This window comes from Hippopotamus amphibius, chromosome 15, assembly GCF_030028045.1.
Source record: "Hippopotamus amphibius kiboko isolate mHipAmp2 chromosome 15, mHipAmp2.hap2, whole genome shotgun sequence".
NCBI classification, from domain to species: domain Eukaryota; kingdom Metazoa; phylum Chordata; class Mammalia; order Artiodactyla; family Hippopotamidae; genus Hippopotamus; species Hippopotamus amphibius.
The window spans coordinates 38923007-38943358 of NC_080200.1; the positions used below are offsets into that span (position 1 = coordinate 38923007).

The 20352-nt window shown below is 33.9% G+C and overlaps 1 protein-coding gene across 5 annotated transcripts in view; it reads left to right on the forward strand.

The window, feature by feature from the left end:
* RICTOR (RPTOR independent companion of MTOR complex 2) overlaps positions 1-20352 on the forward strand; it is a 126032-nt gene that overhangs the window by 39004 nt on the left and 66676 nt on the right. For 4 of the 5 annotated variants that reach the window (XM_057710240.1, XM_057710242.1, XM_057710241.1 and 1 more), the window contains exons 4-6: positions 9637-9701; positions 10376-10507; positions 18627-18690. In XM_057710240.1, coding sequence (XP_057566223.1) covers positions 9637-9701; positions 10376-10507; positions 18627-18690 — 261 coding nt within the window. Of the gene's footprint in view, positions 1-9636; positions 9702-10375; positions 10508-18449; positions 18691-20352 lie in introns of those variants that run through there. The other variant, XM_057710244.1, reaches the window with a different exon arrangement.

Consider the following 20352-nt stretch of genomic DNA (forward strand, 5'->3'; position numbering starts at 1 on the left):
AAATGTAGATCTGTTTTTTTGTACCTACATATGTGTGTTGATAGATGTATGTGTGTGTGTGCATATCCATGCATCCATATGTATGTGTGTGTATATGCATCCAAATATACATACATATGCATAATATACTGTAATTTATTTAATCATTCCATCATTAGAAAGTACAAGTTTTTACTACTTCTTTTTGCGTTTTAAATACTGCATTAGTAACACTCTTGTGTACTGTTTTGTGCAAAATAGAATTTTAAAAGTGTGATTATTTAGCCAAGAGCATTTGTGCTTTTTATTTTAAAACCTACTTATAAATTGCCTTCTGAAAAGACTATGCTGTGGAATTCTAATTTGTGATAAGATTTTTTTAAAGTTTGGGTTATTCTGTCTGTTGCTCATTTAAGGAGCACTGTTCACTTTACCTTCAGAGTCATATAAGTAAAATGGGAATAACATTTAACTGCCCAGTTTTAACTGATCATTATTTTTTTTAAAGTTAATAACTCTAATAAGCATTTTAGACATTTTTATTGCCTAGAGATTTCTATTTTAACTTTGTCAGAATGTAATATTGTTGACGGCCCCCTTTGAATATTTTAGTATTTGTAAGAAAGTTCTGTGGATTCGTGGTAACAAATGGATTGACTGATGTTGCACGTGGATTTTAATAGGCAGAATATACCAGTGACATGCTATCAAAACCTTTACCTCATTCATTCATTCATTCATATTGTTTCTTGACTGAGCTGTGCAGCATGAGGGATCTTAGTTCCCGGACCAGGGATCAAACCAGTGTCCCCTGCAGTGGAAAGGTGGAGTCTTAACCACTGGATCGCCAGGGAAGCCCCATATCCCATTTAAAAATAAGATATTATGTAACAGTGTTTTGTTTATATTAAAAAATTAAATTTAATTGTTATGCTTATAAAATAATTGTGAACTTCTGATACTGTTGAATGCTTAAGTTGGTTTATAAGTAACAAATATAACAAACCCCATTGAGCAGAGCTAAAGTATCAGTAAAAGGAACTTATTTGCTCTCACAAAGAGGAAGACCAAATGTCAGGTCTTAATTTCAGGCTGAATGACCCAGTGGTTGAGAAATGTTAATTGCATTCTGTCTCTCCATTTCTCAGCTCTTTTCTTTTAGGTTAGCTTCATTCTCGAACACTTTCCGTATGACTAAGATATGTCATCTTTACAGCTTTCAGTTATAAAAGGAGAGGGTAACCCTCTGTTACAGCTTCTACATGCACGCCAATCTTTAGTGACGTTAAGCTAGGTATTGTGACTGATAGTCATAAAAACATATGGGGATGGGGAGTGACCGAATTCCAATAAAATATGTGATGTCTAATAATTTAGGATTTTAAGTGACTATTAGGATGCTAATTCTTAAATTTTGAAAGGTCTTTAATGATTTCTAAACATAAGCAGTAATTTATTCTTACCATTAAAAACCTATGTGGTAGGGCAGGCATTGTTACATTTTAATAACCTGTACAGTTACCAGTTAGCTAAGTTACCAGTGATAGCTAAGTTACCAGTGATAGCTAAGGTAGTATTGAAATTGCTACCTAATGATTTGAGGTTAATTAGTAATTCAATCAGCAGTTGAGGCAGGATGAGATTCCCGTTATTTAAATTTACCAATTCAGCGTTCTTCTTGCTATTTCTGCCTGTCTCTTTCCTAGAGTAAGAGTTAAAGGGTTTGATATGTAAGGTTTGTTTATTTAAATCAGTAGATGATTAGTAAGGTAGTGGATCACTACAAAAAATTTTTATTAAAATAATTTATTCTTATTACTAATATTTTGAAGCTTAGTGATGATGAACTCCTGGTAATTAAAAGTGAAAGCATAATGTTTCTTTGATAATCAAAAATTTAGAATCTTACCAGTGTCTTCCTTAATTTCTTATTCCTGATATATGCGAATTATTTACATACAGAAAGTTCAGTCTCTACTTGGGATAATTCTAATTCAAAAGGGATATTTTCATTTAAGACTGATTAATAAGGCTCTTTTCTGTAATTCTGGAAACAATATGAAAGCACAATTTAGCCACCATTGAAAACATAGCCTTAATATCTGTTTCTATCCCTGGAAAATAGGCAGATGATTATGACAAATATGCTGTGTTTCATTGTAAATTGTTTTTTAGTTGTTACTTATGATTTTCCAGTTTCCAACTGAGTGGACATTTTTCTCAGAAACATTTCTTGCAGTTCGAATACATTTATATTAGGTAGCAGAAAATGAAACTCCTTTCTAAATAATTTCCAAATTTTGTGTGCTTTTTGGAAATCATAATAACTTTGAAAAATTTTTTATTTACCTTTTCATCAAAACTGCTAATTTTAGTAAATGTTAAATGGTTAACATTCATATATTTTGTGGTTTGAGAAGGGGGTTAATTTTGAAATTATGTTTCTCTGAATCTGTAGTTTTCTGCAAGGACATCTAGTAAGTGTGAAAAAGAAAATGCAGGAAAAGAGAACTAAGTACATACTTACAGGAGAAACTAACCCTTGACAGGATAAGTTTTTTATACTTTATTTCTAAGTTTCAGAGCATTTCATTTTATTAACATACTGTAGCGGAAGAATAGAAACACTGCCTTTTTAGCAATGAAGTTGTTTTAAGAACGTAACATTTTTCCCATTTTAAAAGCATAATATTTTATACGTTAATAACTTCTAGGCTTCATTTTTTTCCATTAGGTTTATGAATTAGAATATGTCCAAGTTCTAAGTGATAGCACCATGATAAGGAGTCCTTTTATTTTTCTTTATTAATATATGGTACCATATAGTGACAATGGTAGTAATATGAAACATCTGGGGAATCTTAAATGAGTACTAATTTATCTTTAGTAGTATAGTGATAAGGTTCTTTTTGTGTGTTTTAATCCTTTGAAATGGGCAATTTGTATGTGTGTTTTTAGTTAGCTGTTCTGGAAAGAAATAATAAATTCACTTACTCATTTTATGTGTTTATAGCCAGAGTGTAGTTCTCCAGACTGTTGATTCATACCATTTTTGAGGCTTGAGAAATGAAATAAGATGGTAATGTTCAATTATTCTATTTTTAAACCCATCCCTGTCAATTTTTTTTGTTTTTGTTTTTTCTTTTCCCATGTAAATAACTTTAATACAAAAGTATAGTCACATTTCATTGGGCTCTGGACTCATACTAGTTTGATTTGATTTCTGGCTTTACCATTTAATAGCTTTGTGGTGTTTGGAAGTCATATTACCATCTCTAGCCTCAGTTGTCTTTATTTACCAAAATGTTACTTACTTTATAGGGTTGACAAGATTAATAGTCCATAAATGCTACTTCTGTTACTATTTATGAATACTATACTATAAATGTAACCCTTCCCAGATTATGTAATAGATAGTCATTGTAAACATTTATAAAATACAGAAAAGCACAGAAAGGAAAATAAATCACCTATGATTATACTTTCATTTTTTGATGTTAAAATGTTGCTGTATAGTCTTCTTAAAAAATGTACTTTAAAAATGTGTATGTTTTTTAGAAATGTATATCTTCTAGAATATTTTCGCTAACTCACCAATATATTATGCAGGTTTTTCTTTGTGTTTCAGTATTATGTAATATTAACGGCTGTATAATGTTCCTCCTTTATGAACATTTTGTTTCTAGTTTCTTATTACTGTAAATTATGTCATGAGGATCTTGTGCCTGAACCTACTTTACATTTTAAATTATTTTATTAATGTAAAGCACCAAAAGTAAGTCCTGATTTTGGTGCATTTTTCCAGTTTATTTTACAATATGTGTTTAGTTTACAATTCCATCAGCAGTGTATTTTCTTATCTGGTATAATTATGTTAAAAAAGTTTCTTGCCACTTTGGTAATAAGCTTTATTTAAATGGCTTTTTCCAATGTATTTGATTTAGATTTTAGGAAATAGGAAATATGTCATGTTTATTTATCAGTTTTATTTGTTCAATAAATTCCTTGTGCATTTTCTTTGCCTCTTCTGATAAATCTTTCTGCAGTTTAAGACCTTCACATTATAAGGTTCTGCCTTTATTACTTTGCTCTGAGGGTGGAGTGTTATTAGCTGATTGTGCTCCATTCCCCCACCCCCTGTTTGTTTGTTGAAGTTGTAACTCCCAGTACCTCAGAATGTGTCTCTATTTGGAGATAGGCCTATTAAAGAGGTAATTAAGGTAAAATGGAATCATGTGGGTGGTCCCTAATCCAGTAAGACTAGTGTACTGATAAGAAAAGGTAAAGACACAGACACAACACACATAGAGGAAAGGTACGTGAAGACACAAAGAGATGATAGCCATCTATAAGCCAAGGAGTGAGGCCCTCAGAACAGAGAAACTCTGTCAAGACACTTTGGTATTGGACTTCTAGCATCCAAAATCATGAGAAAATAAGTATCTGTGTGTAAGCCACCCAATTTGCTGTATTTGTTACAGAAGCCCTAGCAAACTAATATAGGGCCTTTATTTTTGCCTATCATGTTTTTGCAAATATTTTTGACTAATATGTTATTTAACTTTTAATTTTAGTATGCCATTGGTTTTTTTAGAGGTATAGAAAATTTCCACTCTTGTCCCAAAGCTTAGGAAATCTTACAATATTATTTTAAATGTATTGATATATGTATACATGTATCAGGCTTCTCAGTATTTAAGTACTTACAACATGGTATGACAAAACACAATAAAAACAATAAAATTTTTTTCTTACTCTTTGACACTCTAAAGCTTCTTTGTTTATCATATTTCAGAATTTTAAGGCTTTATAGGAATACCAGTATAATCATTTTGGATAAAGACCTGTGAAGGAAAGCTTTCTAGCTTGTTTTGCCTATTTACCTATTTATACAGCAGTTTCCTACCATATCAAGTGATCATTTTTATAGCCTTTTTCCCTGCTGTGAAAATATTGCAGTATCTGAGGGTTCTTGTATTCCTATCCCCTACCCTGTTCTATTTGCAACATCTCTCTCTTTTTTTTGCCTCTGGAGAAGAAATTGGACAGGAAAATTTTTTTTAATTTAATTTTATTTTACTTTTTTTTTAAGCTCTTTATTGGAATTTAGTTGCTTTACACTCTTGTGCCAGTTTTTGAGGTACACCAAAGTGAATCAGCTGTATTTATACTTATATCCCCGTATCCGCTCTCTCCCACAACTCCCTCCTACCCTCCCTATTCCAGTCCTCTAAGTCATCACCCATCATCGAGTCGATCTCCCTATGTTATGCAGCAACTTCCCACTAGCTATTTTACATTTGGTAGTGTACATATGTCAGTGCTACTCTCTCACTTCATCCCAGCTTCCCCTTCGCCCCACCACACCCCCAACCCCGTGTCCTGAAGTCCATTCTCTACATCTGCATCTTTATTCTTGCCCTGTCACTGGGTTCATCAGTACCATTTTTTTAGATTCCATATATATGAGTTAGGATATGGTATTTGTTTTTCTTTTTCTGGTTTACTCTGCTCTGTATGACAGTCTCTGGCTCTGTCTACCTCATTACAAATAACTCAATTTCATTCCTTTTTATGGCTGAGTATATTCCATTGTATACATGTGTCACATCTTCTTTATCCATTCATCTGTTGATGGACATTTAGATTGCTTTCATGTCCTGGCTATTGTAAATAGTGCTGCTATGAACATTACGGTACATGTTTCTTTTTGGATTATGGTTTTCTCTGGGTATATGCCCAGGAGTGGGATTGCTAGGTCATATGGTAGTTCCATTTTTAGTTTTTTAAGGAACCTCCAAACTGTTTTCTATAGTGGTGGTACCAATTACATTCCTACCAACAGTGCAGGAGGGTTACCTTTTCTCCACACCCTCTCCAGCATTTTTGTTTTTAGAATTTTTGATGATGGCCATTCTGACCGGTGTGAAGTGATATCTCATGGTGGCTTTGACTTGCATTTCTCTAATGATTAGTGATGTTGAGCATCTTTTCATGTCTTTGTTAGCCACCTGTATGTCTTTGGAGAAATGTCTATTTAGGTCTTCCGCCTATTTGTGGATTGGGTTATTTGCTTTTTTGGTATTAAGCTGCATGAGCTGCTTGTATATTTTGGAGATTAATCCTTTGTCTGTTGCTTCATTGGCAAATATTTTCTCCCATTCTGAGGGTTGTCTTCTTATCTTGCTTATGGTTTCTTTCGCTGTGCAAAAGCTTTTAAGTTTCATTAGCTCCCATGTCTTTATTTTTGTTTTTATTTCCATGATTCTAGGAGGTGGGTCAAAAAGGATCTTGCTTTGATGTATGTCATAGAGTGTTCTGCCTATGTTTTCCTCTAAGAGTTTTATAGTGTCTGGCATTACATGTAGGTCTTTAATCCATGTGGAGTTTATTTTTGTGTATGGTGTTTGGAAGTGTTCTAATTTCATTCTTTTATGTGTAGCTGTCCAGTTTTCCCAGTACCACTTATTGAAGAGGCTGTCTTTTTTCCATTGTATATTCTTGCCTCCTTTGTCAAAGATAAGATGCCCATATGTGCATGGGTTTACCTCTGGGCTCTCTATTCTGTTCCATTGATCTACATTACTGTTTTTGTGCTAGTACCATACTGTCTTGATCACTGTGGCCTTGTAGTATAGTTTGATGTCAGGAAGCCTAATTCCACCAATTCCATCTTTCCTTCTTGATTGCTTTGGCTATTTGGGGTCTTTTGCGTTTCCATACAAATTGTAAGATATCTTGCTCTAGTTCTGTGAAAGATGCCATTGGTAATTTGATAGGGATTGTGTTGAATCTGTAAATTGCTTTGGGTAGTATAGTCATTTTCACGATGTTGATTCTTCCACTCCAAGAACATGGTATGTCTCTCCAACTGTTTGTATTGTCTTTGATTTCTTTCATCAGTGTCTTCTAGTTTTCTGCATACAGGTCTTTTGCCTCCTTAGGCAGGTTTATTCCTGGGTGTTTTATTCTTTTTGTTGCAATGGTAAATGGGCATGTTTCCTTAATTTCTCTTTCTGCTCTTCCGTTATTAGTGTGTAGGAATGCAAGAGATTTCTGCACATTAATTTTGCATCCTGCTACTTTACTAAATTCATCGATTAGTGCTAGCAGTTTTCTGGTAGAGTCTTTAGGGTTTTCTATATATAATATCATGTCATCTGCAAAGAGTGACAATTTTACTTCTTCTTTTCCAATCTGGATTCCTTTTATTTCATTTTCTTCCCTGATCACTATGGCTAAAACTTCCAAAACTATGTTGAATAATAATGGTGAGAGTGGGCACCCTTGTCTTGTTCCTGGACAGGAAATTTTACAAGGATCCTACCAATAGATTAGTGAGTTTGCATCATTAGTTTTTTTGCTACAGTATTGTGCTCTTCACAGAGGCAAATGTGCTGGTCACTTTGGTTGGTTTATTCTGTGTGGTTAAGATGTTCATAACTTCATACTGAAGAAGAGTAATAATAGCACTTGAAGACCCTTCTGATCCTTCATGTTAATTAAATGATCGACTTTCTCTGTAATCCTTTTCAGTTAGGCCCAATAAATAACTTGAGAAGCTTTATGTAACTTTTAGATAAAAGTCAGTTTTCAAAACTCAGACTAGATCCACATGATATGTTGTCATCTGGGTGGGATGCAAATAGCTACTATTAGATTGGTGTTTTTAATGAAAAAGAACAAGGAAAGCCTGTTTGAAGGCATCAGGCAACTACTCAGGCTGTAAGTGGTGCAGGAACCAAGAGTTCAAAGAAGAGAGAATCTTATGGAGGTGAGCTAACTTCTCCAGGAACATTTACCTGGGGGATACTGGCTAATGTGGAATGTGGACAGGAAGCTAAAGATTTAGACTTTTGTCCCAGGAGTACTATTGCTGAAACATGGGAAAAACAGCACAGAGCATTTGATGGAGACCCAAGGGAAATGAGGTAAAGGAGACTCTTCCGTCAGTACATTTGTAGAATCCCAAGCAGAAAAATCTTTGAAAATCAGAGTGGAACTTTTAATGTTTTTGTAAAAGAAAAATGAGACATGTCATCCTCTTGAGATTGGTCCCTTGAACAACAAGCTTTCAGTTAAAACCTGGGGGGAAAGGAGGAGAAAAACCAGAGGTAGACTGAGTCTTACCAGGGCAGCAACCTAATCTGAACTCACCATTGTCCATTGACCTGACCAAGAGAAGGATGAACCCTTTGCGGGGAAAAGTAATGTAATCAGGAATCTCTGCAAGTTTTTATGTATGAAGATTATATGATCCACTAAAAGACAGGACTGCCTGATGAGAACAAATGGAAAAACAGATAATAAAAACAGACTCAGAAATTATCTACATCATTCATATCCGTTTAGATGTTACGCACTTTAAATATTTAAAATGTAGTTAATACATCAAGAAAATAGAGGAAACTGTGGAGAAAGGTGAAAAGTGAAGACTTTTCATTATGATACTGGATGTGTACAAAGTTAAATGGAAACAAGATATGTAAAATTAAAAACTCACTAGATAGGTATAGTAGAAGATTAGACATATCAGAAGACAGATAAATAGAAAATACCCAGCCGAAGGACAGAAATAAAAGAGAAAGGAGAAAACATAGAAGAGGACTTAGAGATTTGTGGTATACACAAAAAGATCAAACATTTGAATGACCGGAAAAAGAGGAGAGAGAATTGGACAAAAGTAATTTTGAAGAGATACAGAATTTTCTAAAACTGATAAAATATATCAACCTAGAGATTTGGAAATTTCTGTTTCCCCTAAGCAGGGATACAAATAAAACCACACTTGAACAGCAAGAGTGCTGAAATCAAAGATAAAGAAAAAAATCTTGAAAGGAGTCTGAAAAAAAGCATATGACCTTCATAGGAGCCAACAGTAATACTGATATCAGACTTCTCAACAAACAGTGGAAGCCATCTCAAAATTATTTTAAGAGCAAACCTAAAAATTTAGATAAATCCAGCAAAATATCCTCCAAAAACATAAGTGGGAAAATATCATTTCTGGACAAACAAAAACTGAAGGAATCCACTACCAGCAACCTTGGGTATAAAACAGACACCAGTAAAACAAATCAGCAACAATGAACTGTTGATTGTTTAGGCAGAAGACAGAATATCCCATAAAGGTACCACTGGCATGAAAAATAATGGAAATGGTGAATTTTAGAGTAAATATAAGTTGATATTGACTAAATACTAAAAAATAATGTCTTATGGGCTTAAAAGATAGGTCGAAAGAACGAAAAATGAAAGGTGAGAGGAGTAAATGGAGTTGAAGTGTTGAAGGAGTCTCATACTATTGAGGACATGGTAAAGTAGTAATTTCTGTTAGACTGTAATAAGTCAAAAGTGCATGTTGTAATCTCTGTGGTAACCACTAAAAGGATAGTTTTTAAAATAGTAAAAGTATGGAGGGGGAGAAAAGAATAATAAAAAACAACTGGTTAATTCAAACAAACTCAGGAAACCTAGAACTGTCAAGTCAAATAAACAATAAGATGGTAGAAATAAATCTACATTTTTGGACAGTAGAATCATATATTTTTCAAAATTTTATTAGAGAAAAATACATTATTCTCCAGTCTAAAAAAGTATGTAAATAAGCAAAAATAAATAACATGTTTATGCATACTTGTTTTGTTTTCCTGACAGCTGCTTTGTGATATTGGCCACAGTGAAGAAAAACTGGGTTTTAACTATGAGGATATCATAATTTGGTAAGTATAGTTCGGTTCCCTTCCTCATCCCTTCTGGACTTTTGTAATTTCAGTTTTAGTAATTTTAAACTAAAAATAGGAATAGTATAACAGTTTGTTTTGATTTTATAGAAGCAGTTGTTTGAATGTTAGAAGAATTCAGGATTACCAACATATTATTCCTAAGAGCAAGAAGAACCTGTGCAATTATCTCTAGATCTTACCTAAGACAAAGTATGCTCATGGCAGACTTGATTTGTTCAAGCCCACCAAGAGAGGCATAATGTTACAGTTTCATAGCCATCTTTTTGGTATGCTTAGGAATTAAAATTGATATAAATGGTCTCTTCTTACTGTCATTATAGAGTATTTTTATATATTGGTTTAAAACAATGATTCTTTGAGAGAAGTAAAACAAGTAGGTAGAGCAGGATAGATTATAGAGGCATATTTAATTTTCCATTGTTTATATAAAATAAACTATAGAAGGTAGAACAAAGCTCTAACATTTTTTTTGATTGGTAGGAAATATAACAAGGAGGCAGAAATTAAAGTTCCATGGCTTACAGTGAATGGTTTTTATATAGTGAAATGACTAGTAGCTTTGCTTATTTCAGCTGAGGAAGGATTTGGTACCATAATTTTATGTGTATTTGAAACTCACGCAGCAAGATGTTTTGTTTGTTTTTATATAGCTTGCGGTTAGCTTTACTGAATGAAGCTAAAGAAGTGCGGGCAGCAGGGCTACGAGCTCTTCGGTATTTCATCCAAGACTCCAGTATTCTGCAGAAGGTGCTAAAATTGAAAGTGGACTATTTAATAGCTAGGTAATTTTCTTAGAGCTGTCTGTATTTTTATATGTTTTTAAAATTGTGTATTAGGTTTTAGCATGCCTACCATAATGTAAAGCCTGATAATTTTTACAAGTAGATGCAACTAAACACCCTGTTATCCCGAATAAGATATGGAACGTTTTCAGCATTCCAATTCAAGTTCTCTTGTGTCCCCAATCAGTAGTAAACATTACTCTGACTTTTCTCATTCTAGACTAGTTTTTCGTAGTCTTGAGTATTATATATTGTAAGTATACTTTACTCTTTTCTTTCCTTAATGTTATCTGTAAGATTTATCCATGTTGATTTATTTTTTTAAGAACTTTTATTGAGATATAATTGACATACAATAAACTGCATATATTTAAAGTGTAAAATTTGATTTTTTTTCTTATTAGTAATGTATATATGGCAATCCCAATTTCCCAATTCATCTCCCCCACTTCCCCTGCTTGGTGTCCATATGTTTGTTCTCTACATCTGTGTCTGTATTTCTGCCTTGCAAACCAGTTGACCTGTACCATTTTTCTAGATTCTGCATATATGTGTTAATATGTGATATTTGTTTTTCTCTTTCTTTTTTTTTTTATAAATTTATTTATTTATTTTATTGGCTGTGTGGGTCTTTTTTGCTGTGCGCCGGCTTTCTTTTTAGTTGCGGTGAGTGGGGGCCACTCTTCGTTCTGGTGCACAGGCTCCTCATTGCCATGGCTTCTCTTGTGGAGCACAGGCTCTAGGCGCATGGGCTTCAGTAGCTGCAGCACATGGGCTCAATAGTTGTGGCTCACGGGCTCTAAAGCGCAGGCTCAATAGTTGTGGTGCACAGGCTGTTGCTCCACGGCACGTGGGATCTTCCTGGAGCAGGGATCGAATCCATGTCCCCTGCATTGGCAGGTGGATTCTCAACCACTGCACCACCTAGGAAGCCCTGTTTTTCTCTTTCTGACTCACTTCACTCTGTGTGACAGTCTCTAGGTCCATCCATGTCTCTACAAATGTCCCAATTTCCTTCCTTTTTATGGCTGAATAATATTCCATTGTATATATGTACCACATATTCTTTATCCATTCATCTGTTGATGGACATTTAGGTTGCTTCCATGACCTGGCTATTGTAAGTAGTGGTGCAGTGAACATTGGGGTGCATGTGTCTTTTTGAATTATGGTTTTCTCTGGGTATATGCCCAGTACTGGGATTGCAGGGTCATATGGTAATTCCATTTTTAGTTTTTTAAGGAACCTGCATACTGTTATCCATAGTGGCTGTATCAACTTATATAACCACCAACAGTGCAGAAGGGTTCCCTTTTCTCTACACCCTCTCCAGCATTTACTGTTTTTAGATTTCTGATGATGCCCATTCTAACTGGTATGAGGTGATACCCCATTGTAGTTTTGATTTGCCTTTCTTTAATAATTAGTGATGTTGAGCAGCTTTTCATGTGCCTCTTGGCCATCTGTGTGTCTTCTTTGGAGAAATGCCTGTTTAGGTCTTCTGCCCATTTTCTGATTGGATTGTTTGTTTTTTTGTTATTGAGGTGCATGAACTGTTTATATATTTTGGAGATTAATCCTTTGTAGATTCGTTGGCAAATATTTTTTCCCATTTTGAGGGTTGTCTTTTCGTCTTGTTTATAGTTTCCTTTGCTGTGCGAAAGCTTTTAAGTTTCATTAGGTCCCACTTATTTATTTTTGTTTTTATTTACATTACTTTAGGAGGTGGGTCAAAAAAGATCTTGCAGTGATTTATGTCAGAGTGTTCTTCCTGTGTTTTCCTCTAGGAGTTTTATAGTGTCTGGCCTTACATTTAGGTCTTTAATCCATTTTGAGTTTATCTTTTTGTACGGTGTTAGGGAGTGCTCTAATTTCATTCTTTTCCATGTAGCTGTCTAGTTTTTCCAGCACCACTTATTGAAGAGACTGTCTTTTCTCCATTGTATATCCTTGGCTCCTTTGTCATAGATTAGTTGACCATAGTTTATCTCTGGGCTTTCTGTCCTGTTCCATTGATCTATATTTCTGTTTTTGTGTCAGTACCATATTGTCTTGAGTACTGTAGCTTTGTAGTATACTCTGAAGTCAGGGAGTCTGACTCCTCCAGCTTTTTTTTTTTTCCAACAAGATTGCTTTGGCTATTTAGGGTCTTTTGTGTCTCCATACAAATTTTAGAATTTTTTGTTCTAGTTCTTTGAAAAATGCCATTGGTAATTTGATAGAGATTTCATTGATCATGTTGATTAAAAAAAATTTCTGTGTGTATATTTCATGTTATTAATATAGCACAATTTATTTAATCCATTCTGTTAATGATTTTTTTCTTGGTTGTTTTCAGTGTTTGGCTATTTTGAATAAAGCTGCCCTTAACATTCTTGCACAAGTCTGTTGGGTGAACATGCACGCTCATTTCTCTTAGATATACATATAGGAGTGAAATTGCTGGGTGATAAGATTTATGTATATTTAACTTTAGTAGTTTCTAAACAGTAGACAGTTTTTCAAAGTGATTATACTGATTTACACTCCTATCAGAAATTGTGAGTTCTAGTGCCTCCATATCCTCATCAGCTTTTGCTATTTTCAGTTTTTAATTATACCCTTTTCTGCTGTGGTTTTTATTGTGAGTTTCATTGTGGTTTTAATTTCCATTTCCCTTTCATTTGCTTGTTGACTATTTGGATATCCTCTTTGTCTTTTGCTCATTTGTAAATTAGATTATCTGTCTGTCTTTTTGTGTAGGAGTTCTTGATGCTTTCTGGATATGATTCCTTTCAAGTATAGGTATTGAGAATATCTTTTCACAGTCATCTACCATGTCTTAATCTATTCTTAATTAATAAAATCCAATATAGCACTCTTTTATTTTATAGTTAATGTTTTTGGTGTCTTTGGAAGACAATATCCTATTTTTTCTTTTAAACGTTTTATTTTGAAATAGGTGTCAGGTCACAATTCATTTTTACCAATATCCAATAAATATTAGAGGCAATTAATGAAAAGAGTTTCCTTTCATATCTAAATTAGTTTCAGTTTTGTTGTAAGTCAGGTAACTGATAAGTATGGATCTGTTTTTGCTTTCCCTGTTCTCTTTATTTGGTCTATTTATTTATTCTTGCTCCATTTTCTCCCTGTATTAAATGACTGCAGCTGGACAATAAGTGTTGATATCCATTAGTGTAAGTCCTCCAGCTTTTCTACTATTTTGAATTCTGTATTTCCATGTGAAGTTTAGAAAATCAGTGTGTCCATTTCCATAAAACTTTCTGGGGTATTAATAGTAATTTCATTGAAACTCTGTGTTCATTTGGAGGTGAACTGACTCCTTAATAACATTGAATCTTCCAAGCCTTTATTCATTTGGAACTTTAATTTCTCTCAACATTTTGTAGTTTTCTATGCAGAGGTCTTGCACATATTTGTTAGGTTTATCCTAAGGCTTTTATTACATGATAGTATTAATGTAATTAAAGTTTTTCTTTTTCATAGTTTTTGCTGCTAATATATAGAAAAATGATTGTAGGATTTTGTTTTTTGTTTTTGTATATTAACTTCTTATCTCAGTGATCTTGCTAAATTCACTTAGAATTTTTTTTAATATTTTATTTATTTATTTATTTATTTATTTATTTTTTGGCTGCATTGGGTCTTGGCTGCACGTGGGATCTTCATCGCAGCACGTGGGATCTTCATTGCGGCATGTGGGATCTTTGGTTGTGGCATGCATGCTTCTCTCTAGTTGTAGTGTGTGTATTTTCTCTCTCTAGTTGTGGTGTGTGGGTTTTCTCTCTCTAGTTGTAATGTGCAGGTTTTCTCTCTCTAATTGTGGTATGCAGGCTCCAGAGCATGTGGGCTCTGTAATTTGCGGTGCTCGGGCTCTCTAGTTGAGGTGCACAGACTCAGTAGTTGTGTGCGGGCTTAGTTCCCCCGTGCTGTGTGGGATCTTAGTTCCCCAACCAGGGATCAAACCAGCATCGCTTGCATTGGAAGGCAGATTTTTTACCACTGGACCACCAGGGAAGTCCCTGAATTCACTTTTTAATTCTAATTGTTTTTAAGATTATTTTAGAGTTTCTATGTACATTAGCATTAATTGCAAATGATGACCATTTTATTTCCTCCTTCCAAATCCTTATATTTTTCTTTTCCTCACCATACTGCACTGACTAGAAATGATAATTGGATAACTATGTTTTGCTCCTAAACTCAAGCTGAAAGTGTTCAGTATTTTGTCATTATTTATCATACTTGGTATAGACTCTTAGTGGATGTCTTTATATTCCTTGTTTGCATTCCTGATGTAGACACCACTTTTTCATGATGTCTTTTCATGTTGCATATAACTGTATTTGGTTTGCTAATATTTTGTGGAAAAACTTTTTCAGTTATGTTTATGAAAGGTATTGTCCTATATTTTTCCATTCTTCTAATATTCTTGTTTGGTTTTGGTATCAAGAGTATGTTTATAAAACAACTAAGGAAGTGTTGCCCTCTTTTTATATTATCTGGAAGAATTTATTTAAGAACTTATGTAAGATACTGGTTTTTACCTTACATAATCAGTAGAATTCACCAGCGAATCTTTCTGGGCCTGGGGTTTTCTTTTTTAGGAAGTTTTAAGATAATGGACTCAATCTTTTTTTTTTTTAAGTTTTTTTTTTTAATATAAATTTATTTTTATTTATTTATTTAATTTATTTATTGGCTGTGTTGGGTCTTCATTGCTGCACACGGGCTTTCTCTAGTTGTTGTGAGCAGGGGCTACTCTTTGTTGTGGTGCGCAGGCTCCTCACTGTAGTGGCTTCTCTTGTGGAGCGCGGGCCCTAGGTGCGTGGGCTTCAGTAGTTGCGGCACATGGCCTCAGTAGTTGTGGCTCACGGGCTCTAGAGCACAGGCTCAATAGTTGTGGCGCACGGGCTTCATTGCTCCGTGGCATGTGGAATCTTCCCAGGGCAGGGCTTGAACCTGTGTCCCCTGCATTGGCAGGTGGATTCTTTACCACTGCACCACCAAGGAAGTCCTGGACTCAATCTTTATTGGTATAGTGCTATTCAGATTTTCTACTTCCTCTGTCAGTTCTTACTTTACATGTTTTGAAGCTTTGTTATTGCATTCATATTTAGAATTGTTAAACCTTCTCATTGGGCTAATCCTTTTATAGTTATAAAATATCTCTCTTTATTCCTAGTGATATTTCTTTTATGAGTGTTCATGCTATCTAATATTAATATAGCTATACTAACTTTCTTTTATTTAGCATTTGCATAATATATCCTTTCACTTTCTCTTGTTCTTACATTTAAGTTTCTCTCCTTTTAACATCGTATAGAGTTAAAAAAAAATCTAGTTCGACCATCTTTGTCTTCTAATTGGATTAGCCTATATCCAGTGGCTTTTTATATGCAGGGTCTGTGGGCTTTATCTAATGTAATTATATATGTGTTTATGAGTTTGTCATCTTGCTCTTAGTTTTCTCATGTATTTGACTTGCTATCTTGATGTTTGTATTCTGTTTATCACGTCTGTTCTTTGGTCTTGCATTGCTCCTTTTTTGTTTCTTTGGGAATCATCAAAATTTTTTTTCCTCTTCTATTAATGTCTTGGTTTTAAAGCCCTTTCTTCTTTTAGCAGTTGCTCTAGAGATTACATTTATCCTTTATATTAAGATTTACTACTTTTATTTCAACCAGAACAATGCAGGAAACCTCTTAACAGTTTGACCATATTACCTTCCCTCTGCCTTATTTCTACATATATTTGTAACCCTACAGGATAGTCCTGTTATTGTGTTAAATTGGAATTACTGATATTTACCTATGTTATTTACCCGTTCCAGTGTTCTTCCTTCATTTCCACACTTTCATCTTGGTTCACTTTCTTGAATTTCCTTTACTATTTCCTCACAGTGTAGGTATACTGGAGTTGAATTCTCTCATATTTTATTTGTCTGTAACTCCTCTATTTGCCATTCCATTTGAAGGCTATTTTTTTGACCAGTTACTATTTTTCAATGCTTAAGATAAGTTTCTGTCTTCTGGATTTTGTTTTCATTTGTTGAAGAATAAGTAGTCTCTGTTCTTGTTGCTTCTTTGTAAGTGATGTGTCTTTTTCTCCTTTGGCAACTTTAAAGGTTTTTTTCTGTTACTTTCTCTCCTGTCCCCTGGTACTCCAGCTGTGCAGTGTTGAATCGGTTCACTGTCCCACGTGTCTCTAATGCCCTTACAGTATTTTCAGTCTTTGCTGTTGTTCATCTTTGTGCCTCAGTGTTGTTACTTTCTACTTACCTGGTTTTTTATAGTCCTCCACCCTGCTAGTAAATCAGTCTCTTGAATTTTTAATTTGTTATTGTATTTTTGTAATTTATATTTTACTCTTATTTAAACATTCTAGGTCTCTGCTTTATTTTCTTGAGCATAATAATCATAGTTATTAATAGCCCTCTTATGACAGCTGCACTATATGAATCACCTGTGTTCTGTTTCTATTGTCATTTTCGTTTCTTGACCCTTTGTTTGTTTTAAAGCGTACCTCATATTATTATGTGATTGGATGTGAACATTGTGTATTAAAAGTTTTTGGCTCTGGATCATGTTTTCTCTTAAGAGAGTTAAGCTGTATTCTGGAATGTTGGCTTATCACATTGATTTTGTTAAAATTTGTTTTTTTTCCTTTGCCTTTGCTCTAGGAAGTAGCTATTTGGAATCTCAAGTGAAAATGTAGATGTTTAGCAAAACCTCTTCATCTTGACCAACCTTGAGCCCTTAGAATATTATGTACCTGCTAAAATTTCTGCTCAGTTCCTTGGCTTCTCAGCAGTATGTTTTTGCTTGGTTTCTTGGACTTTAACCCTGCATTTGCACAACATAGAAATTGGCAAGTGCCTTGGAAAGGGGATTGCATGCAGATTCTTGCTTACTTTCCTATTTTCTTTTCTCTGAGATTTTTTTTCCCCTCAAGTTCCAGCCACTTTGGCTGCCTAAAGTTCAGTCTGTCTCTCCAGTACAGCAAGATTTTTGCTTTTTTTGGGGGACTCTATTCCCCTAAAACTGGAGATTGACACATGTCCCCAGGGACAGACCCTGATCCGCTATGAGCTTGTGCGTCTCTTCCCAGGGATTATTACCCATTGCCCTTGTAACAGTTGCTTTATAAAGTACTATATTTAACCTTTACAGTTATTTTTGGCAGGAGGATTTGTCTGATCTGTTGTGGCCAGAAATGGAATTCTATATCTATTTGCTTTTTAATAGAATTGTTTTAGATTGATTATATTCAGATAGCAGAAATGCTTTTCAGATAGCAAATTATCTATTTATTGATACGTAAAGTATTGCTTAGAATGGTGAACTGTCTAAACGTAAGTAAAAATGAATTATTCTGCCACGTAAACCAGACTCTAAAAATTGAATAATTTAATAAATTTTACAGAGAAATGTCAAGTAATATTTGAGCACTGTTTTTTTAATACATTCACATTTCAAATTATATTTTGGTAAATAGAATTATTTTGCCTAATATAAGACTTTTAACTTAGTCATAACATGTACAGTTTAGGCTCTGGTTAAAATCACAATTAAACTAAAACACAGGCTTGAGATATTTTTCCTTCACAATTTTTATAAAGTATCTGTGGGGCTTCCTAGGTGGCGCAGTGGTTAAGAATCCGCCTGCCAATGCAGAGGTCATGGGTTCGATCCCAGCTCCAGGAAGATCCCACGTGCCGCGGAGCAACTAAGCCCGTGTGCCAAAAAAAAAAATAAATTAAAAAAAAAAAAAAAAAAGTATCTGTGAACTTTATCAAAGATAGGTGAATATTTTTTTCGGTAGATTTCTGGTATTTTGCTTTATGAATATGTTTACTATTTCTGTCTAGATGTATATAATTCTGTAAATTACTATATTCTTCTTTCCTGGAATTTTAAATGAAATAGTTTTGAAATGTTATAACAAGTGTTTATCACTAGAGACATTAAATTAGATAAACATTGCTGATACTGAAAAATTACATGTATTAACATTTAAAAATACTGTATTGACATGAGCATGGGTCTGGTCGTGGTATTATACAAAAATTGCTTAAGATTTTTATCAATAATTAAATATTTTATGTATTATTTAGGTGCATTGATATACAGCAGAGCAACGAGGTAGAGAGGACACAAGCACTTCGATTAGTCAGAAAGGTAGGCTCTATTTCTGAGAGTAAAGGCAGATTTATGGTTTTCATGTTAAGCATTTTACATTCTTAGATTTAGACTGTTCTGTGAAATCTATTAAAATTGAAAGACTGAATTCTCATTAAACATTTTTATTTTGTTAAAATTATGTATGAGTTAAACAGGTCTATTAAACTTCAAGGTAAGCATAGATATTTTGTGTAATTATTCTGTGTGATTGAGTATAGCTAGGACAGTATTTTTTATAAAATGTTCATTGCAAAGATTGTTTCTTCCTTTACTAGACATATAAATGAAATTACTGCTTTGATAGGTTATTGGAGAAAGAGGATTACTTGCCCCCCACCCTGAGATTTTCTTAATTATGCTTGGAGTTAATTCTATTAAATGAATGTCAAAAATAATTGCAAGCTGGTTGTTTTGAAGATGAATTTGGATACATCAATAGGCAGTTGCAATAAACAGCTCAGGCCATTGTACAGGATAAAAGGTCAGAATTTAAACTCTGCAAGAGAGGGTGTTGAGGATAATCCATAATGCTTCTAATGAGAGGCCTTCCAGGAGCTTTTTTTTTTTTCATTGTTATTTAAAGTGATGTGATTCCTTAATGGCAAAGAAGCAGAGTGAACTGAGAATTAACTTGGTTAGGGTAAAGCTTGTATAAGAATTTTATCATGTTTCATCCTGAAGTATCATGCTTCATCTTAAAAGTTCATAAGACTCATGCAGTATATGTTTGTTTTAATGTAAAAACATTTAAAATTATTTAACAGTTAACTTTTTTAGCTCTCCTCCTCTTTCCTCACCTTTGAATTCAGCACATGCTCCAGAATTGCAGAATGTTGACTTTGTGCATTAACTAGGTCCCCTCTTTTTCCTTTTCCTTCCAGTTGTCCAGCTTATGGTTAGTAATAGTACCCACAGGTGAGCATAGTAAGGAGGAAGTAAATGGATGAGTTGTCTTAAAAGAAGTTTGCAGTTCTAGTTGAGTGGTATTGGAGATAGATAAAAAAATGTTTGTTATAGGGAAAACTGTTATGTCGGCACCATGATTTGACTCTTCATATTTAAATTTAAAAATTAGATTTATGTTTTTTACTTATTCATACAATCTCTCCTACTGCCATGATTTTGAGACTTCACGATAAGAAAACAAAATTTGTTTCTGAAAAACCTAGAATAACTCTTTGGTTATTTGAGTTACATATATATGTCAGCATTGGTTATTTGAGTTATATATATATGTCAGTTATTTGAGTTATATATATATAGTCATTTCTGCACAAGTTACAATTTAATTTATAGAATAGCCCAGTAAAAATAAATAGACCCTGGAAATAATTTAGAAATGCCATAACAAAAATATAATTTTATTTGATTATCTTTTGAAGAACAGAGTAATTTGAGGGACGTATCATTTGTGTATCCAAAGGCAGGAAAACTGCTTGTACCTGATGGTAAAACACAGGCTCAAAGGAAGAGTTATGCAGGATTCCTCCTTGGTTTAGCTAAAGGCAGTTAGAGTAAAAGGGAAAGCAAGCTTGCTGAATGAACAGTGGCCTCTGTTGGCCAGAGGAACTATAATTTCACTAATACTTTTAACAATTGAAGCATGTATTTCTTTTTTTCCAGCAACATCTTGGCAACTGAGCTAGTAGAAATTAATGT